This window comes from Arvicanthis niloticus, chromosome 14, assembly GCF_011762505.2.
Source record: "Arvicanthis niloticus isolate mArvNil1 chromosome 14, mArvNil1.pat.X, whole genome shotgun sequence".
Classification (NCBI taxonomy): domain Eukaryota; kingdom Metazoa; phylum Chordata; class Mammalia; order Rodentia; family Muridae; genus Arvicanthis; species Arvicanthis niloticus.
In genome coordinates this window covers 23,859,877-23,883,855 of record NC_047671.1, presented here as the reverse complement: position 1 = coordinate 23,883,855, position 23,979 = coordinate 23,859,877, and the positions used below count along the sequence as shown (strand labels likewise).

General features: G+C 44.0%; 1 protein-coding gene across 7 annotated transcripts in view; it reads left to right on the top strand.

Annotated features, from left to right (window-relative positions):
* Nedd4l (NEDD4 like E3 ubiquitin protein ligase) overlaps positions 1 to 23,979 on the top strand; it is a 329,402-nt gene that overhangs the window by 271,882 nt on the left and 33,541 nt on the right. For 4 of the 7 annotated variants that reach the window (XM_034517748.2, XM_076912554.1, XM_076912555.1 and 1 more), the window contains 8 exons: positions 1,991 to 2,065; positions 3,827 to 3,886; positions 8,542 to 8,673; positions 9,178 to 9,297; positions 10,299 to 10,496; positions 15,184 to 15,261; positions 17,482 to 17,536; positions 23,708 to 23,766. In XM_034517748.2, the coding sequence (XP_034373639.1) occupies positions 1,991 to 2,065; positions 3,827 to 3,886; positions 8,542 to 8,673; positions 9,178 to 9,297; positions 10,299 to 10,496; positions 15,184 to 15,261; positions 17,482 to 17,536; positions 23,708 to 23,766 (777 nt within the window). The remainder of the gene's footprint in view (positions 1 to 1,990; positions 2,066 to 3,826; positions 3,887 to 8,541; positions 8,674 to 9,177; positions 9,298 to 10,298; positions 10,497 to 15,183; positions 15,262 to 17,481; positions 17,537 to 23,707; positions 23,767 to 23,979) is intronic. The other 3 variants (XM_034517740.2, XM_034517746.2, XM_076912553.1) reach the window with 2 other exon arrangements.

Genomic DNA, 23,979 nt, shown 5'->3' with positions numbered 1-23,979 from the left:
ACAAGAGACAAGAGGCAGCCCTGTATGAAAATTGGCCCTGGCAGGTTAAAAAAAAAGAATGTTGTTCTTTTAGAAAGAAGTGACATGTCACCAGCTTTTTTTCTTGTTTGAAAAAAAAAAAAAAAAAAAAAAAAAACTCAAAGGAATAAGATTCTGTGAATTTTGTAACTTCTAGCTTTAACCTTGTAGGATTTCATTCCTATCCCAAAGGCTAATGAAAACAGTGTCTTTGCCATGGGGGCGTTTCCTGTTGACAATCAGGAGCCCCAGAGCCTCACAACCATTTTTGTAAACTCACTCTACACACCTCTATCTTCCATTTCACAAACACAGAGAGCAGATATTTAAGTGATCATCCCTGGCAAAGCTTGACTGTGAGGTAGAAGCAACCCAAAAACCCAGCAGATGAACTCTTGGGGAGAAAAAGTTTGAAACATCAAGATAGCACTTGACCTGGGTTTCTTAGCCCTCAAGAGAAATACTTTCTAGAAGTTTCAGCTCGGCGAGAAGGAATGAAGTCAGTCGCAAAGAACTTTGCATGTAACAGTGCAACACTCTAGGTAAAGCCCATCGATCATTCTCATGTGCGTACAGAATTAAAGACCACATGTGCACACCATGTTTCTCAAGTGAGTGGACTTAAAGATGTACCGGAGAAAATGGTGGCTGTCACTGTGTCGGAAATGGCATCCTCATACAATAGTCATCGTGATGGACACACGGAACATAAAACGATTGGAGGACTACATTGAATATAAAGGCCACTAAGCACAATGTCATTAGCCCTTGATTATGGTGGTGTTCTCCTTTGACCAAATCTCTTGGCCTCTGCTGCATGAGTTGCAGTGACTATGCACTTCCACATATTAAAATTCTACAAAAGTCTTTCAAAAAGAGAAACACCACCAGGATGAAAACTCAGTACTAAGTGGATAGAGAAGAGGCTGCACTTATGAGATATTTGAATTGGTAAAAACCTGTTACCATGGAAACAGATAAACCACAAAGCCATGTATTTAAAATGTATCAAAGCAAAAAAAATTGCAGAAATTATAGCAGCTATACCATTTATATAAACCACATGGGAAAAAAATTCCTTGTTTTCTATGTTGATGTGAATTGGCATTTGTCACCATTAATGTAGGGAGCTCATGTATGTAGTAGTGGAAGCCTGGCATATCCTAAAGACCCAAGAGTGACAGCATATATCTTTGGGGAACGTCCTCCGATTTTGATGGTCAAGGCCACTCTGTATTCAAGTGCAGTGGGGTGAATGCTTTACTCAAGATGACTCACACTGCCCAGTGTAGGAAGGCCCAGGTCGTCCCTGACACCACCACTTAGCTTTGCCTGACTTTAACTTACTGTTTGTTATTATACAGTGTTAAAAATGACACATGTTACAGGCTGTTCCATGGCTAAGCATCCTTCTAGCAAGGAGCCTTCTGCCTGTGGCCTCAGATCTTTGTTCAGATCCACAAGGCAAACAAGTAGGAGGAACATTATGTGTGGCACACAGGATTGTCTTTGGGTATGCCTCATTTCCCAGCTCCATTCCTTCCACGCAAGCTGAATACAAACCCCTAAACCCTGCAGGGGGGACAGTAACGTCTGAGTGCAGAGGGCCATACAGTTTACCTGGTAAAGAGCCAATTGTTTTTTCTTCCCTCTTTTTCTCCATTCTTCACACTTGGGAATTTGCCCAGAGCTGGCATCCCAGGTATCATATAAGACCTCTTGTTACTCTGGAGCGTTGTGGGGACCTGTCTCTTCACCTTCCAGTAGTCTTGGCCTCTTTTTACTTCTAAATCCTGGTCTGCTGGAAAACGCTGAGAGCTGACACAGCTCTGGAAGGGCTACTGTCTCGGCTGGGAAACAGGCAGTGTTTGATTGTCTCCTGATGTCAAAGAGCAGGGCATGGAAGTGTGAACCAGTTCTGAGGTTCTGAGAACACTCCTGCTAACACTGCCTGTCTTTCCCTCCCCTGCAGCAGAGAGAGCCCTCATCAAGGCTTCGGTCCTGCAGTGTTACCGACACAGTTGCTGAGCAAGCTCACCTTCCACCGGTAACAAACACTCATTTCCAGTCCTCAGCTGGTTTGTTTTGTTTTGTTTTGTTTTGTTTTTTGGGTTGGGTTTTTTTTTTTTTGTTTTGTTTTTGTTTTTTTTGTTGTTGTTTTTTGGGGGGTTTTTTTTGGTTTTTTGGGGTTTTTGGTGTTTTGTTTTGTTTTGTTGGCTTTGAGTTAAAATCTTCAGGGCTGACTGAGAAAGAGTTTTTCCTGTGTAAATCCATTCACAGTATAAGCAGGACATTGGAAATTTTCTAACTAAATTGTACAAGGGTACAATTGGCTTTCCAACCCAGAATTCTACCTGCCAACCAAGCTTCCAAAATCCTAAAATCTTGCTACAGTTTTCCACTCAGCAGAACGCATTCCGACCTGCTTATATGACTAAACCTAGGTGGTCCATTCAGCAGCTACAGCTGAGTTTCAGGTAGCTGAACTCTGTAAACTCATTGATCCCTTTGAACGGGAAGAACTCTTACAACAGCCTGATTTTTTTTTTTTTTTTTTTTTTCACTACCCATGGCTTAAACTCTCAGCTCCACAGAGCAACTGCGCGCTAACCATAAAAGCAGCTCCACAAATGAAGAATCGGCTGCCACTTGCTATCTCCTTCCTACAGCTGTGATAAGTCTTGAGTGCACATGGGCATGGTAGAGGCTTTTGATATCCAATGTATGCTAAAGTAAATATCAGATTGGAGGACAGATGAGCATTCCCTTGCAAGAAATAATTTACACAAATTGGTTTCTTCTTTGGGAGGTGAAAATATTCTGTGGCTTAAAATGTTCAATTTGATATTTCACCTTGACCTTTATGTTTGTTTTTTGTGGGTTTGTGGGGAGACTGGGGCTGGGGAAGCAATTAAGACAGAGGTTTGGTCTATATGACAGGCCAGCCTGGAACTCTAACTATAGACTCCAGGCTAGCCTTAAGCTTGCAACAATCTCCTGTTTTTTCCTCCTGAGTGCTGAGATCGCAAGCACGAGCCGCCACACCCATTTTTTTAAATCCTCTTTCATGACCCAATTCATTGTATATGAACTTGAAGACAGGCAACAGATTTCATATTTTTGAGACCATCTTCCTCATATACATTTTTTTCCCTGACTTCAAAGGACGTTTTCGTTTAGGTTTTACTATTTTTAAAGTTACAAGATGAAGTGATGTGTATGTATCAGTCAAAATAATAAATTGGGTTGTGGAGTGAGTCTATTACGTAGGCTGGCTGATAACCAGCCGAGATGGGTTCCGTACAGACCTCCCAAAGCAGAACCAGAGAATGTGACGAGATGGTGGTGATCCTTCTCAACCTGATGATTCTGTGATTGTCCTGCAGAAATTAATCACTCTCACTCTCCTCTTCAAAATCAGTGTCAGCTTTACTTGCCACAGGGTCCTTTTGCCTGGAAACCGTGATTGTACCTATCCCCTTGTTCTTAAGATGCTGTGCACTCATTGACCACCAAGTGGCCTCTCTGAGAATCTGCTAAGTTTTGGAACCTGGAAACACAAAGCATCACATTTGAAGTAGCTATTAGTCACCCCTATCAAGGAGGTAGCCTGGGCTTCTTTGGGGCAACATGGTGGTACAGAGAGGTCACTGGGGCGTGCTCAGCCTCATTTGGACAAGGCGGGGTAGCAGGGAGACTGATCTCATGTTACCTGTCACAGCTTCTCCACAGCAGTGATTTCTGGTTCACTAAGCAATGAACATTTCCCCCCAAATACATGTTACTGATGTACATTATCATTTAACAGCCCAGCACCCCAACTAGGCGAGCCCGTTCATCAACTGTCACAGGTGGTGAGGAATCAACGGTAATGATTAACGGTTATTGAACACTAATGGTGAAAGTCTGTGGGATGGTTTATTATTTTGATTATGATGAATATCCTCCCTCCCCATTTTCAAAATCAGGTCAGTTTCTCTATGGTAGAAAGACACGTGCACTTCTTATCTCAAACTTCCTATTTGGGGTTCATTAAGGTAATGAGTAAAATGGAGTCATTTTTAATCCTGTATAATTCAATTAGAAGTACTGTCAAGCCTGGTTAACTGTGTTTAATCCGAGCGTTTCCGTAGAGTTTTGTCCGTGCCTTGCTTTCTCTTGCTGTTGAATACTCGGTTAAGCGAGAGAAGCCATAGGAGTCATTCAGGGCTGTGTATGTGAGTCCAGGTGTGCAAGAGGCCGTGCACTCCTATTTCCCACACCACATTTATAACAGGGAACCAGATTGTCCGCATCTCCAACATAGCCTGTAACCTCTCTCTGCTACGAGAAGTCTGATTTACAGGAATGGACAAGTGTTTGTACGATTCCCTGGGCAGGGAGCAATTAGGATATTTCAACGAAAGCATCTAATAACTCCAATCTGACTAGATGTTTTTGTTGTGTTCTACTGATCCTTGAAGTCAGGCCACTCTGTATTTGCTGATTCGAGCTTAGATAGCTCTTTGAAGATCTTTTTAAATTGTTTCACCTTTGCTGCGCACGCTGTGGCTGCTCATTATTTGTGAATAACTTTAACCACTTACACAATAGCTGATTTCCTGGAGGATGTTCAGCACTCAGTGTTACACAAAGGGCACTCAGATACGCACGCCATCAGAGCAGCGAGCACAGCATAAGGTTGCCAAGCTGCTGTGGTTTGTGTAACAGTCAAGAACTGGAGAGCCAGGCTCCACCTCCGACTGAATTCAAAGAAGTCTGCAGGCCTTAGTTGGTCTCCTACGGTTGTGCGGACACAGCCTATTCTGAGTAGTGGAGCCACAAGGCAGACCATTCAATCCATGGGATGTTTTGTCCCCTACCCATGGCCTCCTCCTAGTGTATTATTTGTTAGGACATTTAATTGGATTTACAACCTGCTTATAACTGTAGACTGTTATGATGGCTCATGGTAGCAAAAGACAGAGCAGACCAGTCTGTGGTAAATAGTCACCCGACAGGATAAAGTCATCCATCTGAAGGAGAACCCATATGCTTCTGGGGCTGCCCTTTTCAAGCCTTCTTCCCATCTGTGTTCTCCTCCATCAGTGAGTTTGGTCTTTCATTTTTGAAGCTTTAGCAATGGTAGTTCCTAGATACTCCCACTATGAAATACCATGCTTTCTCAGTACCTAGATAGGTTTGGAAAGACCGGGTCCCTTTCTCTCCCATCCTCTCTATTTTCCATTCTGCCTCCCAGTGTGACTTTCCTCTCTGGCTGCCTCTTTGATATATATGCCAGGCAGAAACTTCCTATAAAGTATCTCCTCATTCCTGTGCCCTCCCCAACATGCGTGTGCTGCGATTATACACGCAGGCACTGTCTATTTGGGGGCGGGGGGGGGGGGGAATAAAGTCTCAGCATGATGTTACATACACAATGCTCAGAAAACTATTTTTAACTTAAGTTGGTTTTTCTCAGCTATGTTAATAACCAAACTGCATTCAGTGGTGGAAGCACATCACAGTTTATACACATTTCCCACGCTGCCTGGCATTCCCACGCCATCTACCGTCCTTCTGTGTGGCGCTTCTCCTAAATGTGCTGATCCTCACCTGAGGAATCCCTACATTTTGATTTATGGCAAAAGCCTGTGTACCGTGTCACTTTATGACAGGCTGCAGCAAGGCTCTCCCTTTTGGATAGAAAGAGTGAGGGAGCAGTGTCCTTTGATCTTCACTGATGAGATTCTAAAAATATCCTGGCTCTGGGTGAGTCAGAGCGTCTCCGATGCTCAGTATCAGAGGATAGTCAGACTTCCTCAGTTTCAGCTTAATCCTGTTCATTGTAGTTAGTGGAGCCCAGCCACCATGAGGCTAGAGGGAGTGCTTGTTTGGAGTCATAACGCTCAGCAGTGTGTCTGATTATGGATGAAAACTCAGACGTTAGGGTCAGCTTATGGTTGGATTGCCTAACCAGTCTCTTGATAAGCTGAAGCATTGTTCACACAGGGTAATAAAAGTCTAATCGTTGGACCCAAGCCTGGGCCTCTTCCAAGAGATGTCTGGTGAGGCTGAATCTTGTCATTGCTGGTCACGTGACTTGGGTGGCCGTGTTTTAGTAATAGAATCATTGACACACATTGTTCTCCATGCTCACCTTGAGAGGATGCTGTCAGAACATATTTTAATAACAGCTTCTTCTGTAGATGTGACTAAATTACCGGTTGCCTATTCAGTTCCCGGTTGAAGGGAGAATGGTCATTTTAGACACATTCAGAATTCTCTCTGCTGGCCTCCTCTGTGTAACTAATCCTGTTGTCTATAGAGTTCTGAGTGTATAACCCGTGTACAGGAAGTTCTTGCAGCCAACAGTTCAGTTCTGAGATTATAACACATCTAAGCCATTAGGGTTGTCAAGTGGCTTCAAAAGTATCTGTTCCAGGAAATCGTGTTGCTGATATTTGTTTGTTAAAGTCTCAATGTTTCTAAAACTGAGTTTTCTGAGAATCTATCAGATGCCCTCTCCCTAAAGCATAACTCATCAAAAAAGGAGAACAGTAATAAGTGCTATTGAATATTCCGTGTAGTTAAAGCAATTGTGCTCATATAAGCCACAGTTAAGTCAAAATATATTTTAATAAAGGTATTGTCTATTTGCTTAGATGACAGTACATCAGACTAGGCTTCCATCCAGTCCAGATGAAAGTCCTGGAAGGGGGTTAGTTAGGCTTTGTTGTGGGTGTCTTCCATTTAGGCTGTGGACCACTTGGTCTGTCTTTCATGGTTATAAAAGCTTACCTCTCTTTGTTGGCAGTTGTCTTGCTCCTGGATACAGGATGCTGTGTGGTTAGTTGCTCTTGGAATTCCCTTATCCTTTAGGGCTTATCTAGGAAAATGTCAAGGAGTAAATTTTAGCAGGAAGGTTCCTTATATATCCTCTCTCCCTGCCTGCTAAACATGGCTTAGAAATAACCACTGAGTCAGCTGCTTCCCAGGTAGTTTTCAAGTTTTGCTGGAGTGCCCTATTCAGTTGCAATTGCAATTGGTAAATGCAATCAATATACATGTTCTTGCTTCCTCTAATTCAGGGTCACAGGGCACTGAGGCCCTTCACCAGAGCAGTTAGTAGTGAGCAGGGTAGCTAGGGCAGAACATTCAGAAGAGTGTCTTTCTCAGCAAGGAAAGAGTCACATGATCAACCTAATTCCAAGAAAGCAGCACCGGCTGAGGTACTTAAGAGGGCTGATGGGAGAAGACCCCACTGAGGAAAGCAGCACCTACAGCAACAGGGCTGTTCCTCAACTTCCCAGAAGTCTTGCTGGCCCTGGTAGGTAGTATCTATCTGAGCATCTTCCCTAGATCATTGGTTCCCCAGCACAATGCATGATTCAGTACCATGGATGCAAGCATTCCTAGGCTAGTACCCATACTAGGCATTCCTTTCCTGCCAGTCATTCAGTCAGTCATCCTGCATACTCTAGCACCAGACTACATTTCTCACGATGCTTTTTACACAAGCCAAAGTCTCAATAATTCTTTATTTAAAAAAGATGGAATTCATGCTGGGTGTGGTGGCACATGCCAGCACTTCGGAGGCAGAGGCAGGCTTTCTGTGAGTTCAAGTCCTTCCTGGTTTACATGTGAGTTCTAGGCCAGCAAGACTACATAGTGAAAGCCTGTCTCGAAAGAAAGAAAGAAAGAAAGAAAGAAAGAAAGAAAGAAAGAAAGAAAGAAAGAAAGAAAGAAAGAAAGAGAAAGAAAGAAAGAGAGAAGAGAAAAAAAGAAAAAGAATAAAGAATTTGCACTATCTGTTTATGGTTTGAACTAGACATCACATACTGTGCAAGGGACATAATCTATGTCATTACACTGCTATAAACACTGCCTCTATCTAATATGAGGCTCCACCAGAATCCTTCACCAGGGGACCAGGGGACTTCCTGGGCTTGGGAGCATAGACACCCTAGGGGCCTGCAGATTATGTCCCTATACAGGAGTGCAAGTCAGAGGAGAGTCTCTGTGTCATATTTTGCCTTGATAGTTTGTGTACACTGGGCCTCAAGAACTGGGCATCTATGGGTAGCCAGCTGTCTAAAAGTGTCTAGAGCATTCATTCCTCTTCTGGGCATAAGAGTTGGGTGGCTTCAAATTCTCTTTTGAACTGTGTGGTTCAGCCGTGAGCTTTAGCAACCGGACCAGGTTATGTAGGATACATTGTTTTTCTTTACTGACACTTTGGTAATGGTTCTGTATTTAAGACCTCAGAGGCTAAGAGATAATTTTGTAAGAATGTGGATGCCTTTTGTCTCACAGGAGAGTTGAAGCTCTTAGAGCCGGTTTGTTTCTGACTTCCAGATACTCTTTCTTTGTGGGTTGTGGGTTTTGTTTTGGTTTTCTCTGTTTTTGTTTGTTTGTTTCTGTACAAACAGAATTAACTTATCTTGCCTAGAAAAATATAATTTCTGGGTATAGATTACTTTATTAAACTGGTCAGAAAACAAATTCTAGTTGTTAAATAATAATAATTTCTTGCACAAACAGCCATCAGTGGCGTATGTACACACCACGCCGGGCCTTCCTTCAGGCTGGGAAGAAAGAAAAGATGCTAAGGGCCGCACATACTATGTCAATCATAACAATCGAACCACAACTTGGACTCGACCAATCATGCAGGTATGAAGATCACCATCCAACCCAGTCTCAAGGACCTTGGCAGCCAAGATGTAATGACCAGCATCCTAGCATAGTGTCCATGTCCTGTTATGAAGGAGCCTGTGTTTAAAGCAGATCTCACCAAAGACATGTGTTACTCTCAGTGGAATATTTGCCTGAGGAAGACTTTGGTCCTTGGATACATATATTTTAGTGTAAACATACTATAAAAATACTTTCAGACAGTGAGCTTATGACCATAGCTAGCTAGCTCCCTCTCCCACACCCTAAGTTGCTTTTTCTCCAAGGCTAGTTGTTAGTTGACCCGTGACTTATTTTTATCTCTCTTGAATGTGTCTCCCAAGTCTTTGCCCCCATTATTAGCTTTAATTGTTTCCTCTGTGCTCTACATAGGCCAGACGTGTTATTATGGCTGTGTGCTGTTGTTGTTGTTGGGGTTCATACTCCTGATCACACACAGGGAGATCCCCATGCAAAGCTAACTTGTTTTTGCCTCCAAAATAGCTTGCAGAAGATGGTGCCTCCGGATCAGCCACAAACAGTAACAACCACCTAGTCGAACCCCAGATCCGCCGGCCTCGTAGCCTCAGCTCGCCAACAGTAACTTTATCCGCCCCACTGGAGGTGAGACGGCCGCCTCGTCCAACCAGGGTCATCTCTGTCCCATGGTTTCTCTTCATTCCTTCTTCTCTCTAAACTGGACTTTGTTCCTGCGGCAGCCCCACACTGAGCAGTCATGTGTTGGTGGTGAAGGCTGCTCCGTGCAGGCTGCCCACATGCTTCTGTGTCTCTGCCAGCTGACATTCTGGACTCTATCATAATCTTCATTCTCATTTGGCTGGTGCCGTTTCTGGCCACTGGTGCTCTCTCTGCTGAACCTGTACCGTCCCTGTTGTGTTTGTTCCTTCTTGCCTGTCACGCCATCAGATCTCATCATTCTTTCGAGTAGCCATGCTTCTGTTGGGTTTTACAACACAGCGATCGCTTTGTTCATATTTTCTTTGACTGTAAGGGTCTTCCATTGTGCGGGTACATGTTTCTAATGTGTATTTCCATCTCTTAAGTCATTGCCGGACATCTGCTTGTACGCTATCCTTGTCATGTTTTACTGGCCACCCTGAACATCATAAATGGCAGGCACTCAAAAGCCAGAGAAGATATGAGTAAATCAAAGTGCTCTGAGGCAAGCTCCCACACAGTGCGAGCTGGTGACAGCACTTCCAGACTGTTGGGAATGTGGGATAATGACTGTCATTCCAGGTGGCTGCCTCCACCGATGGAGGTGTCCTTCCAGGCTCTAAAACCGGGCAGTGTGTTTGTTAGACTGTAGGCTCTTTGAGAGCAAGGGCTTGTCTTGCTCTGCTCTGAAATCTCCGCCCATAAAATGGTATTTTTGGCAGGCATGGTTAGCAAGAACTGTGGTTGTTCATCCTTGATATTGTTGTATATCTAACCAATAGAAAGGCATAAAGTTAGGGTTGGTTTGAAAGTAGATGGAGAAATGGGGGTTTGGGGAGCCTCTCCCTCATTGGTCTCCGAGGAAGAGCTTTAACAGTACCAGCTGCATTGTGACGTGTTGGATTGGCCCGTGGTGAAGAGTTCTAACACTCGTTATTGTTCCTTAGGGTGCCAAGGACTCACCCATACGCCGTGCTGTGAAAGATACCCTTTCCAACCCACAGTCCCCTCAGCCATCACCTTACAACTCCCCCAAACCACAACACAAAGTCACACAGAGCTTCCTGCCACCAGGCTGGGAGATGAGGATAGCGCCAAACGGCCGACCCTTCTTCATTGACCATAATACAAAGACTACAACCTGGGTAAGGCTGCTGCTTTTATTTGGCTCCATTTTCGCCGTGAGCTCCAGTTAATTCTTTTCCTTTCTGACTCAGTCCTCCTGGTCCTTCTAGAGGAGTTTCATCACCAACTCTGAAGTGAGTGTCCTGAGGGGCTAGTGGGTGCCTCAGATGCTCAGACATACCTGCTGGCCACTGGGGTGCTACCAGTGTGGCAGTCCTGGAAAGCTCTGTTTTTAATAATTTGTTCCATTTGGGGGCAAGGGCAGCCTTTATGTTGCTAGCCTTTGACTTCATTGTAACACATCTCGTGCTGTGTGCTATTCGTCATTGTATTAGGAGTGGTAACATTTGAAACTAGTGTTTACCCTGTCTCTTTTTGCCCTGCACACCTTTTTCTCTCTGGTGGTCATTTCAGTTGAGCCTTTTATATTTCTGTGCTACATTTTCTTTCCTTTCTTCGTGAATTAAGATTGTCCTAACAACCAGACTTGACTGCTCTTCCCAGTGAACGTTTTGACCAAACCGATTTTCTTGCCACACTGATCTTTCTCGAATCACACATGTAAAAGAGCCTGTGCACTGCACTTGGGAGAAATGAGGTGAGGCCAAAGTGAGCTAGCGTCTCTGTGTCCCTCTGTCAGCTCTTTGCTTCCTCAGCCTACTCAGAGCTAGCCTCTTCAGTGCAGCATAGAGTGCTTGCTAGAGATCCACATTCCTCCATTGCAGTCCTTAACCCTGTACAGCTGGATTTCTTCTCTTGTTTCTGGTTAGTTTTGATGCAGCAGGAACTTCATTTTCTGCCTGTCCATTCTGATTGTGTAGCGCAAACTGGGGGATTAATGCTGCCCCTCCAGCATCTGTGCTCCGTGCTCAGAACTAACCTGAGTTTTCCCTGGTTCACTCTTCCATCTTGGATCAGTTGTGCACATGCACTACCGGTTCCTGTTTGTAGCTGTGGTAAGTGCCCAGTTGATGGAACAGCAGTATTGTTGTTAAGGAAAAGGTTTCAACCAAGGTGACCTTGGCTATCATTTATTCTCAGTCTGTGGTGTAATGTTAATTCAATCCCTTGAGAATCAGACAGTGTGCTCCCTAAACTCCTGTGGACTGAGGTGCAGCATGTCCCCTCAAGGACATTCTTGGCAGCTGGGGCAGGCCTGTGCCTTCCTCTGTGGGATGCTTAACATCCTTGGCTCCCACCATTGAATGCTAATGGTTAACATGACCCTCCCAATATACTGACAATCAGGAATGCACTCAAATTTCCAGACACCCCACAGTGAGAACTGAACCAATCTCAGGGCCCTTCCCTGTTTTGCAGAAAAGGAATTTACTTACCTGCCAAGGGCCTTACTGTTGAGGTCTGATGACATTCATTTGGTAAACTGATAACTACTTCAGAGGCATAGAATGGCATGGAGGTTTGTTTGACTCACCTTTGAGTCGGAAGATAGTATTACAGGCCAGTGGGCCAAGAGAGCAGCTCTTTGGCAAGTAGAACCATAGAGATTGGTTTGGGGTCCTTTTATTTTTTTTTTCTGTCACTGACACAGAACCTGGGCTGTCCTTCTGGTGTTCCCATTTTCCATAGCGCTGCTGGAGTTCCAAACCCTTAGCCAGAAAATCGGAACTCCCGAGATAGGGGATAAATATCATAAAAGTCAGAGGATTAGTGAATGGAGCCACAGTGGCTTGCCAACATAAGCTATGATTTTAGTAATATGAACTAGCTTAGTAATGAAATCCCCTAACCTTTTCACAGCCTTTCACGCCCCAAGTGCAGCTGGGCAGGATTGATTTTAAATAGCACTCACTTTATTTACTGCTGGCACTGGTGCCAAATGAAACCTGCTTTTAATCACCAGTTGTCTCTCTTTACCCAGACTCTTGCTATTGACCCTTTTGCGCATTTGAACATTGACTTTATTGAAACACGTCATTGCTGTTGCCGTGGAAAATCCTTAAGCAACAACTGGGACTCCCTCAAGTTAGACCTCCCTTCCTCAGCAGGCAGATGTGCTGACACAGCTGTGTTATCTCATCCAAGCAAAGACACGGACACACCACATACAGCGCTCTCACTGTGAAAAACAGATTCAGAACTGCATGTCCGTCTTGACAAAGGGTGGGAGAAGGCAGGAAGAGAAAAAGACATTTTCTGAAATCAGGCATGTGTGCAGTTGGCATTATGTGGCCCAGTGAGGGCAGCGTACTCTTAGATTTGAGTGTTGTAACAGGAGGAACAACTGATAAGACAAACTGGAGACAGTGAACATCCACTTCTTCCCACTTCATCTTACACTATTGGGTCTTGAACTTCCCTGCAAGCATGAGAAGACTCAGGCCACCATTCCCTTTATGTACATCTAGAGAGTGAGTCAGTTAGAATCATAGCTACAGGGTGCAGCCTTTATTCACTCAGGTGCTGAAGGCCGTGTGCCAGCAGTCTGATTGGAATTAAATCTGATCACATTTTAAAGAAATTAATAGTAATGAATGGCTTTGGCCTCACCAGCAGCAATGTATGCTGGGAGTGACTCGAGATCTTTCTTCATTCCCCTTTTTTAAGGGAGCAGCTAAAAGTATCTATGTGTTTGTATATTGATGCCTTTCACAGGACAAAGCATTGGCTCGTCTTTACAACAGACTTCGTGCCTTGTTAAATTACAGCTACCCAAGTTCCCACTAACCAAAGCCACTGTAACCTAGTGTGACTGCTGAGACTAAAGGGGGAAAGGCACATTTAGGATATTTTTTTTAACCAATCAGTATTCCTGTATTTTATATATGTATACACACAAGCCTACCCAGAGGAAGCGTAGAAACAGCAAGTGTGTTTTATCTACTTGATTGATTGATATTCTTGTCATTGGAGATCTCATTAGTATTCCATCTTACCATTTAAGTGTTATCAGACCTCAGCTGCCATGTCTGTCACTTGTCCTGCCAACTTGGGTTGTCCAAGGAACAGTAGCCTCAGTGGTTATCACGACATAGTCCGTATACATGGACTACTGACAGCTGCTGCCATTTTTTTTTTCTTTGACTCCTGTTACTATGATAAAATATGAATCCTTGGCCTGAGCCTACCCATGATCTGAAGTGTGGCTTTCATACAAGTCCATTTTAGCAGACCTGCAAAGTTAAGCACTCTGGCCCTTCTCCATTCCCCCAGGATCTGAAACTCTCCATTAATCTTGGCATCTTCCTTTTTTTTTTATTCTGCATCACCATTCTGTGGTCCATAGAGCCAACTGTCTTGCACAGTTGACTTTACCCCGTGGCTGGCCTTTCTGGTTAAAGTGCCCAGAATCCCCACCTCCTAATAGACACCCTGGGATTTCAAGGGTCCCTGGCAGCTGTGGTGTCGCCTGCCCCATCTCAGAGTTAACACTAAATGAGTAGCTTTAGTGGGGTTCCTTTTAAGTCCTCCGTCCAGTTAGCCAGCTCCAAGTGATATACTCATTATCAGCTTCTTGGCCTCTCTAAATCCTAAATCCTGGCATAGCTCTGTGTGCTGCAGTGTGCTACAGAATACTGGACATAGTACATCTCAGCCTTTTGAGAGACACATTAGCTTCGGGGTCAGCATTCCTCACAAAGCACTACGATGATTTATGTCTTCACTTAAAACCTACTCTCGCTTATAGAGAATGGGACTGCTCATACTGTTGGTGCCCTTTTCTATTCTTGCTATTTCCAAAAACCTCTCCCTTTGTTATAATCCAGCGCTCCTGGCTTTCACTGTTGATCTGGGAAGTTGATAAAGCAGTAAACCTTTTGTTAATTTGACAGCAGTGCAGCCTTTATTTGCTTTGATGAGATGGAGCGAGTGTCGAATGTCTCAACGGCTTGCTTTTACCTGGGTTGATGGTGTTATTGTTCCAGTTGACTGGTTATTATTCTGAGTTTTATTTGTTTCCTAATCTTTTAAGTTTAAAAGCTTTGGTTTCTTTAAGCCCCATCACATTCCAATTGGCTCTACTTGAGGGGCAAGTCCCAACTCTGGATCCTCTCCTTTAGGCAAGTGAGTTTGGGAAACTGAGTCTCTGATACTGTTTTTCTTATCTAAAGAAACAGAGACAAGGGATGTTGCAAGATCAGATGTCTAACCATTCTTTGCAAAGGAGAAAACATGGCCAAAGATGAAAGAGTATATATTTCTTTTGTTGATTTTTCTCTGGCCTCTTAGGAGTATATCTTTCAAGAAAAAAAATGCTAACAAATTTTATGTTAAGACAGGAATGGGAACCTGATCATCAGAACTTGATGGGTAGACTCATTCATGTCGCCTGCTAGCATACGTATAACTTCCTAGGATGAAGCAGGCTATTTCTGAAATAGCACATGGATTCTCTGGTCAGACAGATTCAGAAGGAGGCGGTGAAGCCCAAGTACTGATGAATGCTGTTCTCCAAGGGTCACATTTAGAGACTGTCAACACTCACCCATCTAGGTCTCTGGAAGACAGTCATGCATCTCCCAATCTGGTTGCCTTTCCCCTTTCCCCATCTATGAATCTTGGGGAAACAGTTATCCTCCCATCAAAGGTTTGTTCCCCTTTCCTGAGACATGGAAGCCAGGCTTTCTCTACCAAGAAGACATCTGGTATCCCTCCCAGGTGCCTGGAAACATGGAGGACAGGAAGGTGCCCATGAATGCACACAGGGAGTCCCTCTTAACAGCTGTCATGTCGTTTTTCCTCCAGGAAGATCCACGGTTGAAATTTCCAGTACATATGCGGTCAAAAGCATCTTTAAACCCCAATGACCTGGGCCCTCTTCCTGTGAGTATACTACAGAGACATAAAGAAATGTGTGATTATCCTCTCAGTGTTCATGGGAAGACTGTGCCCCTGCCCCAGGCTTTCTGGGTCTTTTGGTCAATGTTCCTTAGAAGGATTAGATGTCAGGGCAGTTTGAAAGGTATATTATAGTACATTACAAGCCAGTGCTTGTAAAAAGAAGGCTTTTAATTACTAGCCATTAGTGGGAGTTCTTTTTTTGGTATAGGACATGTGCAAGAGGCATATACTGCAGGTGCCGGTTTAAGTAGCATGCATTTATTTTGTAACTTAGCAACTCCTGAGCTCCAGCCATATTGCTGACTAAGTTATAAGAACAAGAGCCATGAAAATACAGTGGAAGGAAAAGTGTAATCACAGAAAGTTTCTCTAAAGTCACTTTTACGGATTTTTAAAAGTAGTTTCCCTTTGTTGTGGACTACGAACCGGAAGGGAGTGCTTTGATTTTTGTTTTGTTTTGCAGTTTTGTTCCACTTTGGAGGTGTGATATAATTTGGTCTGTGCTGGGTTTAGGATGAAAGTTTTACTGTCTGCCTTCTTCAGCAGCCCACCCTTCATAGAAAAGTGCTGGAGATGAGGAGACAGGCTCGGTTGGGTTTAGTTTTGATTTGGGGTTCTGGCATTAGTTGTTTAGATGGCCCAGACCAGCCTGGAACTCAAAATCCCCTTGGTCTGTCTTACTTCCCGGGTTCTAGGATAGCAGACATGCACCACTCTGCCCAACCTCTAACAAACTGTTTTTTAATGGAAGCTGTTATTATTTCCCAAGGATGAGAGCCTTTTGAAAGTCTAAGAAAATCTCTTAGGCTGGGGAGATGGCTCGGTGTCAAAGAGTGTCTGCTGCACATGCATTAGGATCTGAGTTCGAGTTTCTGGAGCCCACATGACAAGCTAGACTTGGCCACATGCACACCTGTAGCCCCTGGTGCTACAGGGAGCAGACTGGAGGGTCACTGGAGCTTGCTGGCTACTAGACTAGCTCCAAGCTCAGTCAAAGAAAGACCCTGTCTTAAAGAAACAAGATGGAGTGTGAACAGGAAGCCCAGTGCCCTCCTTAGACTTCCACACACATGGGCACGTACACCTGCACAGATGTGTACACATACAAAACACACACACCCCACCCCACACTAACAAGAGGAAATCTGTTGCCTGAATCTTTCCTCCTTCTGAGCCAGGTGAGGTGTGCTGACCTTATCTTAACTAGTAGTACCCCAGCAGGTGAAGCACTTGCTGTGAATGTGTAAAGACTGGAGTTCAGATCCCCAGAGCCCACATCAAAGCCCCAGAGTGGGTGAGGCATCCCTCCTGTAAGCTGTGTGTGGAGAGGCAGAAAGGCAATCCCCTGAACAAGCTGCTTAGCACACAAAAGGAGAGCTCTGGGCTCTCCAAGAGACCTTAGGATAGAGAACAATCCTAACAATTGAGGAAGACACCAGACACCAACCTCAGAGCTCCACACCCATTCCCACCCTGCGCACAGGCACATGCATAGATGGACACCCACATACATGGGCAGAGTAAGGGAGAGAAAGCTGGTCGGTTGCCCGAATCTTTTATTTCCTTAGTGTAAATGATGAGAGTCCTCAGCACCGGGTCCACTCACCCACTTAATAAATAATAAAGCCACCGTTGGCCACATAGTTCTATGAACCCTCTTCCCCCTTCTCTGAAGTACACAGTAGGACTTTTAACTAAATGAACATTCTATGCTGAACTCTTTGACTAATGTTTCTCAGGTTTATTTTTATGTGTGTTATTGTTTTGCCTGAGTCTGTGTCTATACACTACGTGTATGCCTGGTGCCCACCAGTCAGAAGAGGCATCAGGTCCACTGGAACTGGGTATACGAATAGTTTTGAGACACCGTGGGTGCTGGGAAACAGACCCAGGTCCTCTGCAGCAGCATCAGGTGCTTTTCACCTGAGCCGTCTCTCCAGCCCTCACACTGCACTCTTCGGCAGTTTCCTGAGGTTCCCACAGAGCATCATGCCGGTGCTTCATGCAGTGAAAGCTGGAGAGAGTCCTGAGCCTGCGCGTGCGTGACTTGTTAGCTGTGCCCCCTGAGTCAGCATTGTTTGGAATATTCTCAGTGCTAAGGTGTTTCTAGAAGAGAAGGGTCCTGGAGTTTTAGTGTCGCCTTGGATTTGGGAGCTGCTAACTGGTGTCTGTGTTCTCCCACCTCCTTTTCCTGGATGCCAGCCTGGTTGGGAAGAAAGGATCCATCTGGACGGCCGCACGTTTTACATTGACCATAGTAAGTAGTCCCTGCTGTGCTCACGGGGTCTGACAGGGTACAGAAGGGGAGGGTGACGTAAATGTGATGGTGAAGCTTTGTCATTTTACTCCCTGTCCAGGCAGCCAGGTGTTATGTGGAGAGAATGATACCAGAGAGTCAGTGCCCTTATACGGTACTGTGCCTTCACCCCGAGGTCGCTTCAAAGTAGCCAGCTTTCGCCCAACTTGATCTTGTGACCTATTAACTTTTTTTATGATTAAAAAAAATTTTTTTTATTTTTGTTTTGACAGTCCCTTGATATTTGTGCTTTTTAATAAATACACTCTGGGAATAGAAAATAAGATTAGAAGTAATGATTTAGTTTAAAAACAAAAACCGAATCCACTCGAGCAGTGTTCTCCGTGGTGGATACTTCAGGAGCACTGACTTCAGAGGCCGGTTCTGAACTTATTTTCTATCATGGCATGTGTCCCTGCACCCAGCACACTAATGATATATGCAGCTGTTTTCCTGAAACCTTAGTATATTTGCTGAAGACGTTTGTTTTAGCACCCATGGATACATGTGTGGTTTCTCGTTTCATCTATAAGTTGAACTAATAATGTTTGCTTTTAGCCAGGGAGTTAGTATTGGAGGGTTGAGGGAAGTTTTGGGTTGGGTTGGGTTGGGTTGGGTTGGGTTGGGTTGGGTTGGGTTGGGGGGTGTTTTGTTTTTGTTTTGTTTGTTTGTTTTTGTCTTTAGATAGTTTGTTTTTTCATAAGATTATATTCATGAAGCCCTAAAACTTTCTGACATGGGGGGAGGGCAACATAAAAAAGCTTCTGATAAAGTTCAAATCCAAGTGCAGTTGGTGGGATCTGGTTCTGTGTTTTCATTTAGTTCAGAGGCAGTAAGTGAGCTCATGTGTATTGATGAGCCTTTTGCTGAGAATCCTGTCCCTAGGCAGTGCTCCCGGGCAGTGCTCTCAGGCAGTGCTCATATATAGACCAGTGGCTATCTGGGGGGAGGAAGGATTTCCTCTGAGTGTCACTAGGGGACCTAAGATACTGCAAGAACCTGCCTTCTGACGAAGTCAGTGAGAAGGCCTATCCAAAACTCAGAATATTTAGGGGGCAAGGTTCCCCTTGGAGTTAAAACAGATTATTTCAGGATATATAAGCTTTGGTTTTGTCTTAGATTAGGCAAAACACAAGACAAAACACTGTACTTTCCAGCACTGTTACTGTGAGCATACAGTTGTCAACACGACCATTTCCTGGGTATGTGCATTAATCCCCCCCCCATACTATTTATTCTAAATTCCAAGAACTTTCTAAAATGGGGGTGGGGGGAGATTATACTCTTAATGCCACTAAAAACAATTCTTCATAATTTACCAAGCTTTGCCCTGTGGATGACCGTAAAGGGATACAGGCCAAGAAATCATTCTTCTGCCTTTTCCCTCAAAATCTACTGTGTAAACAAGTACAAAATCCCTGTTTTTAAAGGTTTTCTCAGGTCAGTGGGTACTCCCCCAAACAGTTTTAATCACCTGGTGGATAAGAATTAGAAGCTTCCTCACCTTCAGAGTAAAACATTCCCAACAGTTTTCTGGCAAAATCTACCGCCTCCCTTTGCCGTCACCATGCCCGTGGGCCAGACACGGGGCTTCGGTCCAGGCACTCTGGGCATTTCCTACACTGACACTGGCTGACCTGAGAGGCAGGCTTTCAGAAGCACAGAAAGCTCATTTGGATACCTTGATTCATTTGATAGATAATTATTACTGACACGCTCCTTCTGTGTAAAGTGTTAGAAAAATATCTAGAATGCAATCTCTAGCGCTCTTGAGGAAAATGCTTTTCTCACAGACCAGATGTGCCCAAAAGCTGAGCAGCTGGCCAGTGGTATGTCAAATACAAAAGTTACAAGAGAAATTTCAGTCATTTGTGCGTTCCTGAACCCTGCCCACAGTTACCTAATCTATGAGCAGTAGCTAATGTGGCTAGGTTTCTCTTCTACTTTCTTCTTGTCATTTGATTTGAAATGTAATGTCTCAAAGGTAAAAAGAGCATGTTTAGATTCTGATGTTCTTTTTTGAAACACTGGCAAACTGTCCTCCAGTCATCCATCCGTGGACAATACTTCACAGCAGATTCGTTCTGTAGCCCCAGGAACACATGTGTGGTTCCAAGCGCTCAGACTTTGTGAAGGACTTTGTCTTCACTCTCGGCTTCTTTCCTCAGTCATTGCAAAGACAACACAGGAAGCTCCTGTTGTATGCTGCTGGGGCATGGTCAGCAGTGGAGGGGAGTTATGAGACTGATACCTTACAACCCCTGTTCTCAAGGGCCCATGTCTGGTAGAGAGTGCCAGGAGGTGTCTTAGGTATTGTGTTGGAAGGGGAACGTGTTATTTGAGTGCTCAGCTGAGGATGGCTCTGTGGGATGTGTGTTCTCTTCCGACAGATTCTGAGCAGGATTTCCTCTAAAGTACATGCATGGTGGGAATTGAGTTTAGAATTGTCCTTTGGAGGACAGTTTGCCAAACCAGATATGGCCGGCTATTCCACACTGGCAATGAGAGCTGCCCCATGGGCTCTACCCCTCAAAACCCTAAAGCCTTCGTCACGATTTGTCTGTATGTGTATAGACATTTACAGGAGCATGACTGATCATGCCATACCAACCTCAAAGGAATGCAGTCCTGTTCTGCCTGGCTGGCATGCAAAGGAGACTGGCTGGCATGGCATTCAGGCCAAGCCAACAGGTATCTGACAGGATGAAAGACTCAGATTCTCTCTGCAAACTGTAGGCACTTCAGAGGTCTATTCCCAGAGTCAAAGGACAGTGATCAGATGTATTCTTGAGAATAAACTTTGGACCGACCTACGGAGGAAATCTTGAATAGAGGCTAGTAAGACCATGGCTCTAGAGGTCTAGAGCGTGGAATGACAGTCCAGGACACAGATGCATGTCCCACCCAGCAAGAACAAAGTAATGACAATTGGATGATCACCAAGGACAGGCAAAGCCATGGGCGGGCTCTCGATCTCGGTAGTCAGTGCATTATGACACTGCTTTTGTTAATGAGACTTCTGTCATTGTGGTAGATACCTGGCCCAGGCAGTTTAAAGAGGGAAGAGTTCATTTTCGCTCACAGTTTTAGAGGTCTAGCTAGTCCTTTGCCCCATTGATTCTGGACTGACCAATTTGGCAGAAGCTACTCATCCTAACAGACAGGAAGAGAGTGACAGGACGTCAAGGCTGATGGCCCTTAGTTTTCTTCTTTAAATTCGTCCTAGCATCCAGCTTGTAGGCTAGGGCTACCCACATTCAGACAGGTCTTTCCCTCACCCCCTTAGTTAATCCTCTTTGGAAAAGCCCTCACAGACAACACCCAGAGGTTTGCTTCACTAATCTCAATTCAGCCAAATCAGCTGGCCAGGTTAATCCTCAGGCTGCTGACTGGGTGTCAGGTTACAGGGCCACTGGGTGTTGGTGATCACCTGCTCAGGAAGCTAAGGGGACCCACTGCAGGTGTCAGGGATGGAGTCTGATATTCAGGTCTGGTCAGAAGATTTGAAAGTTCTTCTGTGTTGGGAGAGGTTGGTTTATTTTGATGACAAACATCCAGTCAAGACAGTTATTATTACCCAAGCTTCTGTATAAAGGCACGGTTCTGTCCAGCTCTGTCCTGTTGTAGTCTGTGACCTGTACCTTATTTTGTTTTTTAATTTTTCCACCTCAGTAGCAGCTTTGAATTTCCAAAGACTTTCTCTTTTTAGAAATTGGACAACCTAAAATACCACCCTATTTAAATTGTATTTATTTATTTATTTATTTATTTATTTATTTATTTTAAACACCGCCTGTATCTGCCAGTGTTCCCAGAAGCAGTTGAACTTTACGTTCATGTTCTTTTTCTGCCAAATTAAAATGAAATTAGCATTGTGTATGTGTAGTCTTAGGGGGTTGGGTTTTTTGTCTGTTTCTTCTTAATGTAGACCATTTTTATCACAAGTCTTATCTTCATCACACAGAACTTTGGGCTTCACCAAAGCTTTTTTGTACATACGTTACCATCTGCGTTAATCATAATCCGCCTAGAGTATTTTCATCAACAATGCCTCTGTTTTCATGAAAGTCCATGACGTCAGAGTTTTAAAAATTAACTAAGGTGCTTGTTAAAGTTGAATCTGTGACCTTACTGTTAGCACACTAGCAGGCTTAGAGTGCAGGGTGAGTTTCCAGAGAAGCACCGCCCCCCTTCTGTTTTTAACTTAGAAGTAACCTGTTGAACCCCAGCCTGCCCTCTCCACACCTTTTTTGTCTGAGTGCCCCAGACATACCTCCACCTGAGGCTGTACCTGCAAGCCCCTCTGAAGCAGTTTTAATCATGTGCCGGTGAAACCCCACATGACCCAGGCAGCTGCTCTACGCCATCACATGAGCACTTCTGTTCACCTTTTGGGAGAAAGGAAACTGCTCAGCCAGGCTGCCAGGGAACCCTTTCTCTGAAGTCTTGCTCAGCTATGTCTAAAATTTTTTTTTTTATTAGATCTTTCATTTACACTTCAGATATCATCCCCTTTCCCCATTCCCCCCCCTTAGAAAACCCCTATCCCATGCCCCCTTTTCCTTTTTGCATTTATACATTTTTTTAAGAAATGTTAATCATAGGCTTTATAAGTTTGGTATTGTTCAATCAGAGGTGTAACCCACTACCCAACCTAGATATATCAACTATCTTTGCCTGGTGGAGATACATGAACATCTGCTTCCCTGTCTCCCCCCTCTATCTCTCTTTCATCACCTAGCTTCTCCTCTCCTTCTTCTCCTCTTCTTACTCCTTTTCTTCCTCTCAGTACTCCTCCCACCTTAGCTCCTCCTACACATCACCCTTCCTGTTAAAAGGAAACTTTTCTCTCAAAATTCAATTAGAGCATAATTATGCCTATTTGTACCAGTGAGGTACAAGATAGTCCTAATACCCAGTCCATCCTTTTGTTGACTAACCAGCACCTCTGTCATCTATCCTAACTAAAACACTTAGTTCTGAACCTGGCTTTTTCCTTGGCTTTAGGATGAATGTCAGCTGATGACCATACACTCAGATCTTTTCTCTCAAAGTAAATAGCTATAAGTTTTCAACCCCGTCAGAAATCCAGAATGACTGAGTTGACTATAATTGTGGGAAGCACAAAGCATAGCTTCTAAAACTTAGCCAATTTATAGAGACCTCTGAACACCTGGACACTCGCTCTACTTCAAAACGTTGGAGCATCTGTTCTTCTGCCTTCTGGCCCAGGATCATCTGACAGACCTTAGTGCTGCAGAATTATTAAGGGCTGATTACTCTGTCTAGGCAGATATAATCAGTCGACTATTCTGCAAGTGTGTCCTTTTCTGGACAGTAATTTGTCTGTAGAAGGAAAGTGGCAATTCTTGCCTAGTGGCTGTCTCACCACAACTGGAGTAACTCCAAGGATGCTCAATTTCTTCTTAGAATTTAACATAGGAAGCTGTCCGGAGCAGACAGGTCTCTAATGAAAATGAACATTAATACTGAAATGTTTGTCATGTCAATTCTAAGGATTTCTGATGTTTTGAAGTCTTGCCGGTTGTGGTGGCGCACGCCGGTAGGATTTGCTGAAGGAGGCAGAGGCAGGAGGATCACGAGTTCGAGGCCAGCCTGGTCTAAATCTTTTATAGCGACGGACCACCGTTGCTGCTTCGGTTATTCGTGCATGCGAGAGGCACAAGAGTGGATTATTTCTGTGTTCAGTGTAGAAATCTCTACTTGAAAGCAGTTTCTCAACATCATAAGCAGATTTTAAGAAGTGTTTGAAACAAGAAAGAAATGTGTATGTGTGTTAACTACCTAGGGAACTAAATGTTATGTCTTTTGAAAAATCAAGATCAAGTTATAAATCCTTTCCGAGTAGAGGGGTTTATAATTGCACATTTACCAGGTTACTCACCCCAAACTGCAAAGATATGTTTTTACTTTTGTTGTGTGTTTTTGTTATTTTTAACTAATCATATATATGTTTGCCATGCAATAGCAGGGTTACCTTCTAATCCCAAAATACTAAATTTTCCCCGGGGTCTACCCACAGGAGCTTTAGAAAGGGAAATTTTTCTTTCCTAAATACCCTGTACACCGAAGGGATTAGAACTAATGCACTGATGTTTTTAATGTTTTCAGATAGCAAAATTACTCAGTGGGAAGATCCAAGACTACAGAACCCAGCCATAACTGGTCCGGTCAGTATTCTCATGTTCCTCTTCTTTATATGAGCTTGTGACTGCGTGTTACCCGCACTTCTTGTGTGTTCCTACTATGATGTCCAGACACTGGTGAAATTGAATAGTTTAAAATTCACCACAGCTCATCAGTGAGTTTTCTAGACAGGGTACAGCTGTTTGGGGCCTTTATTTTGGACTGGGATTAGAAGGGAGGAGAAAATGGTGTTCGTA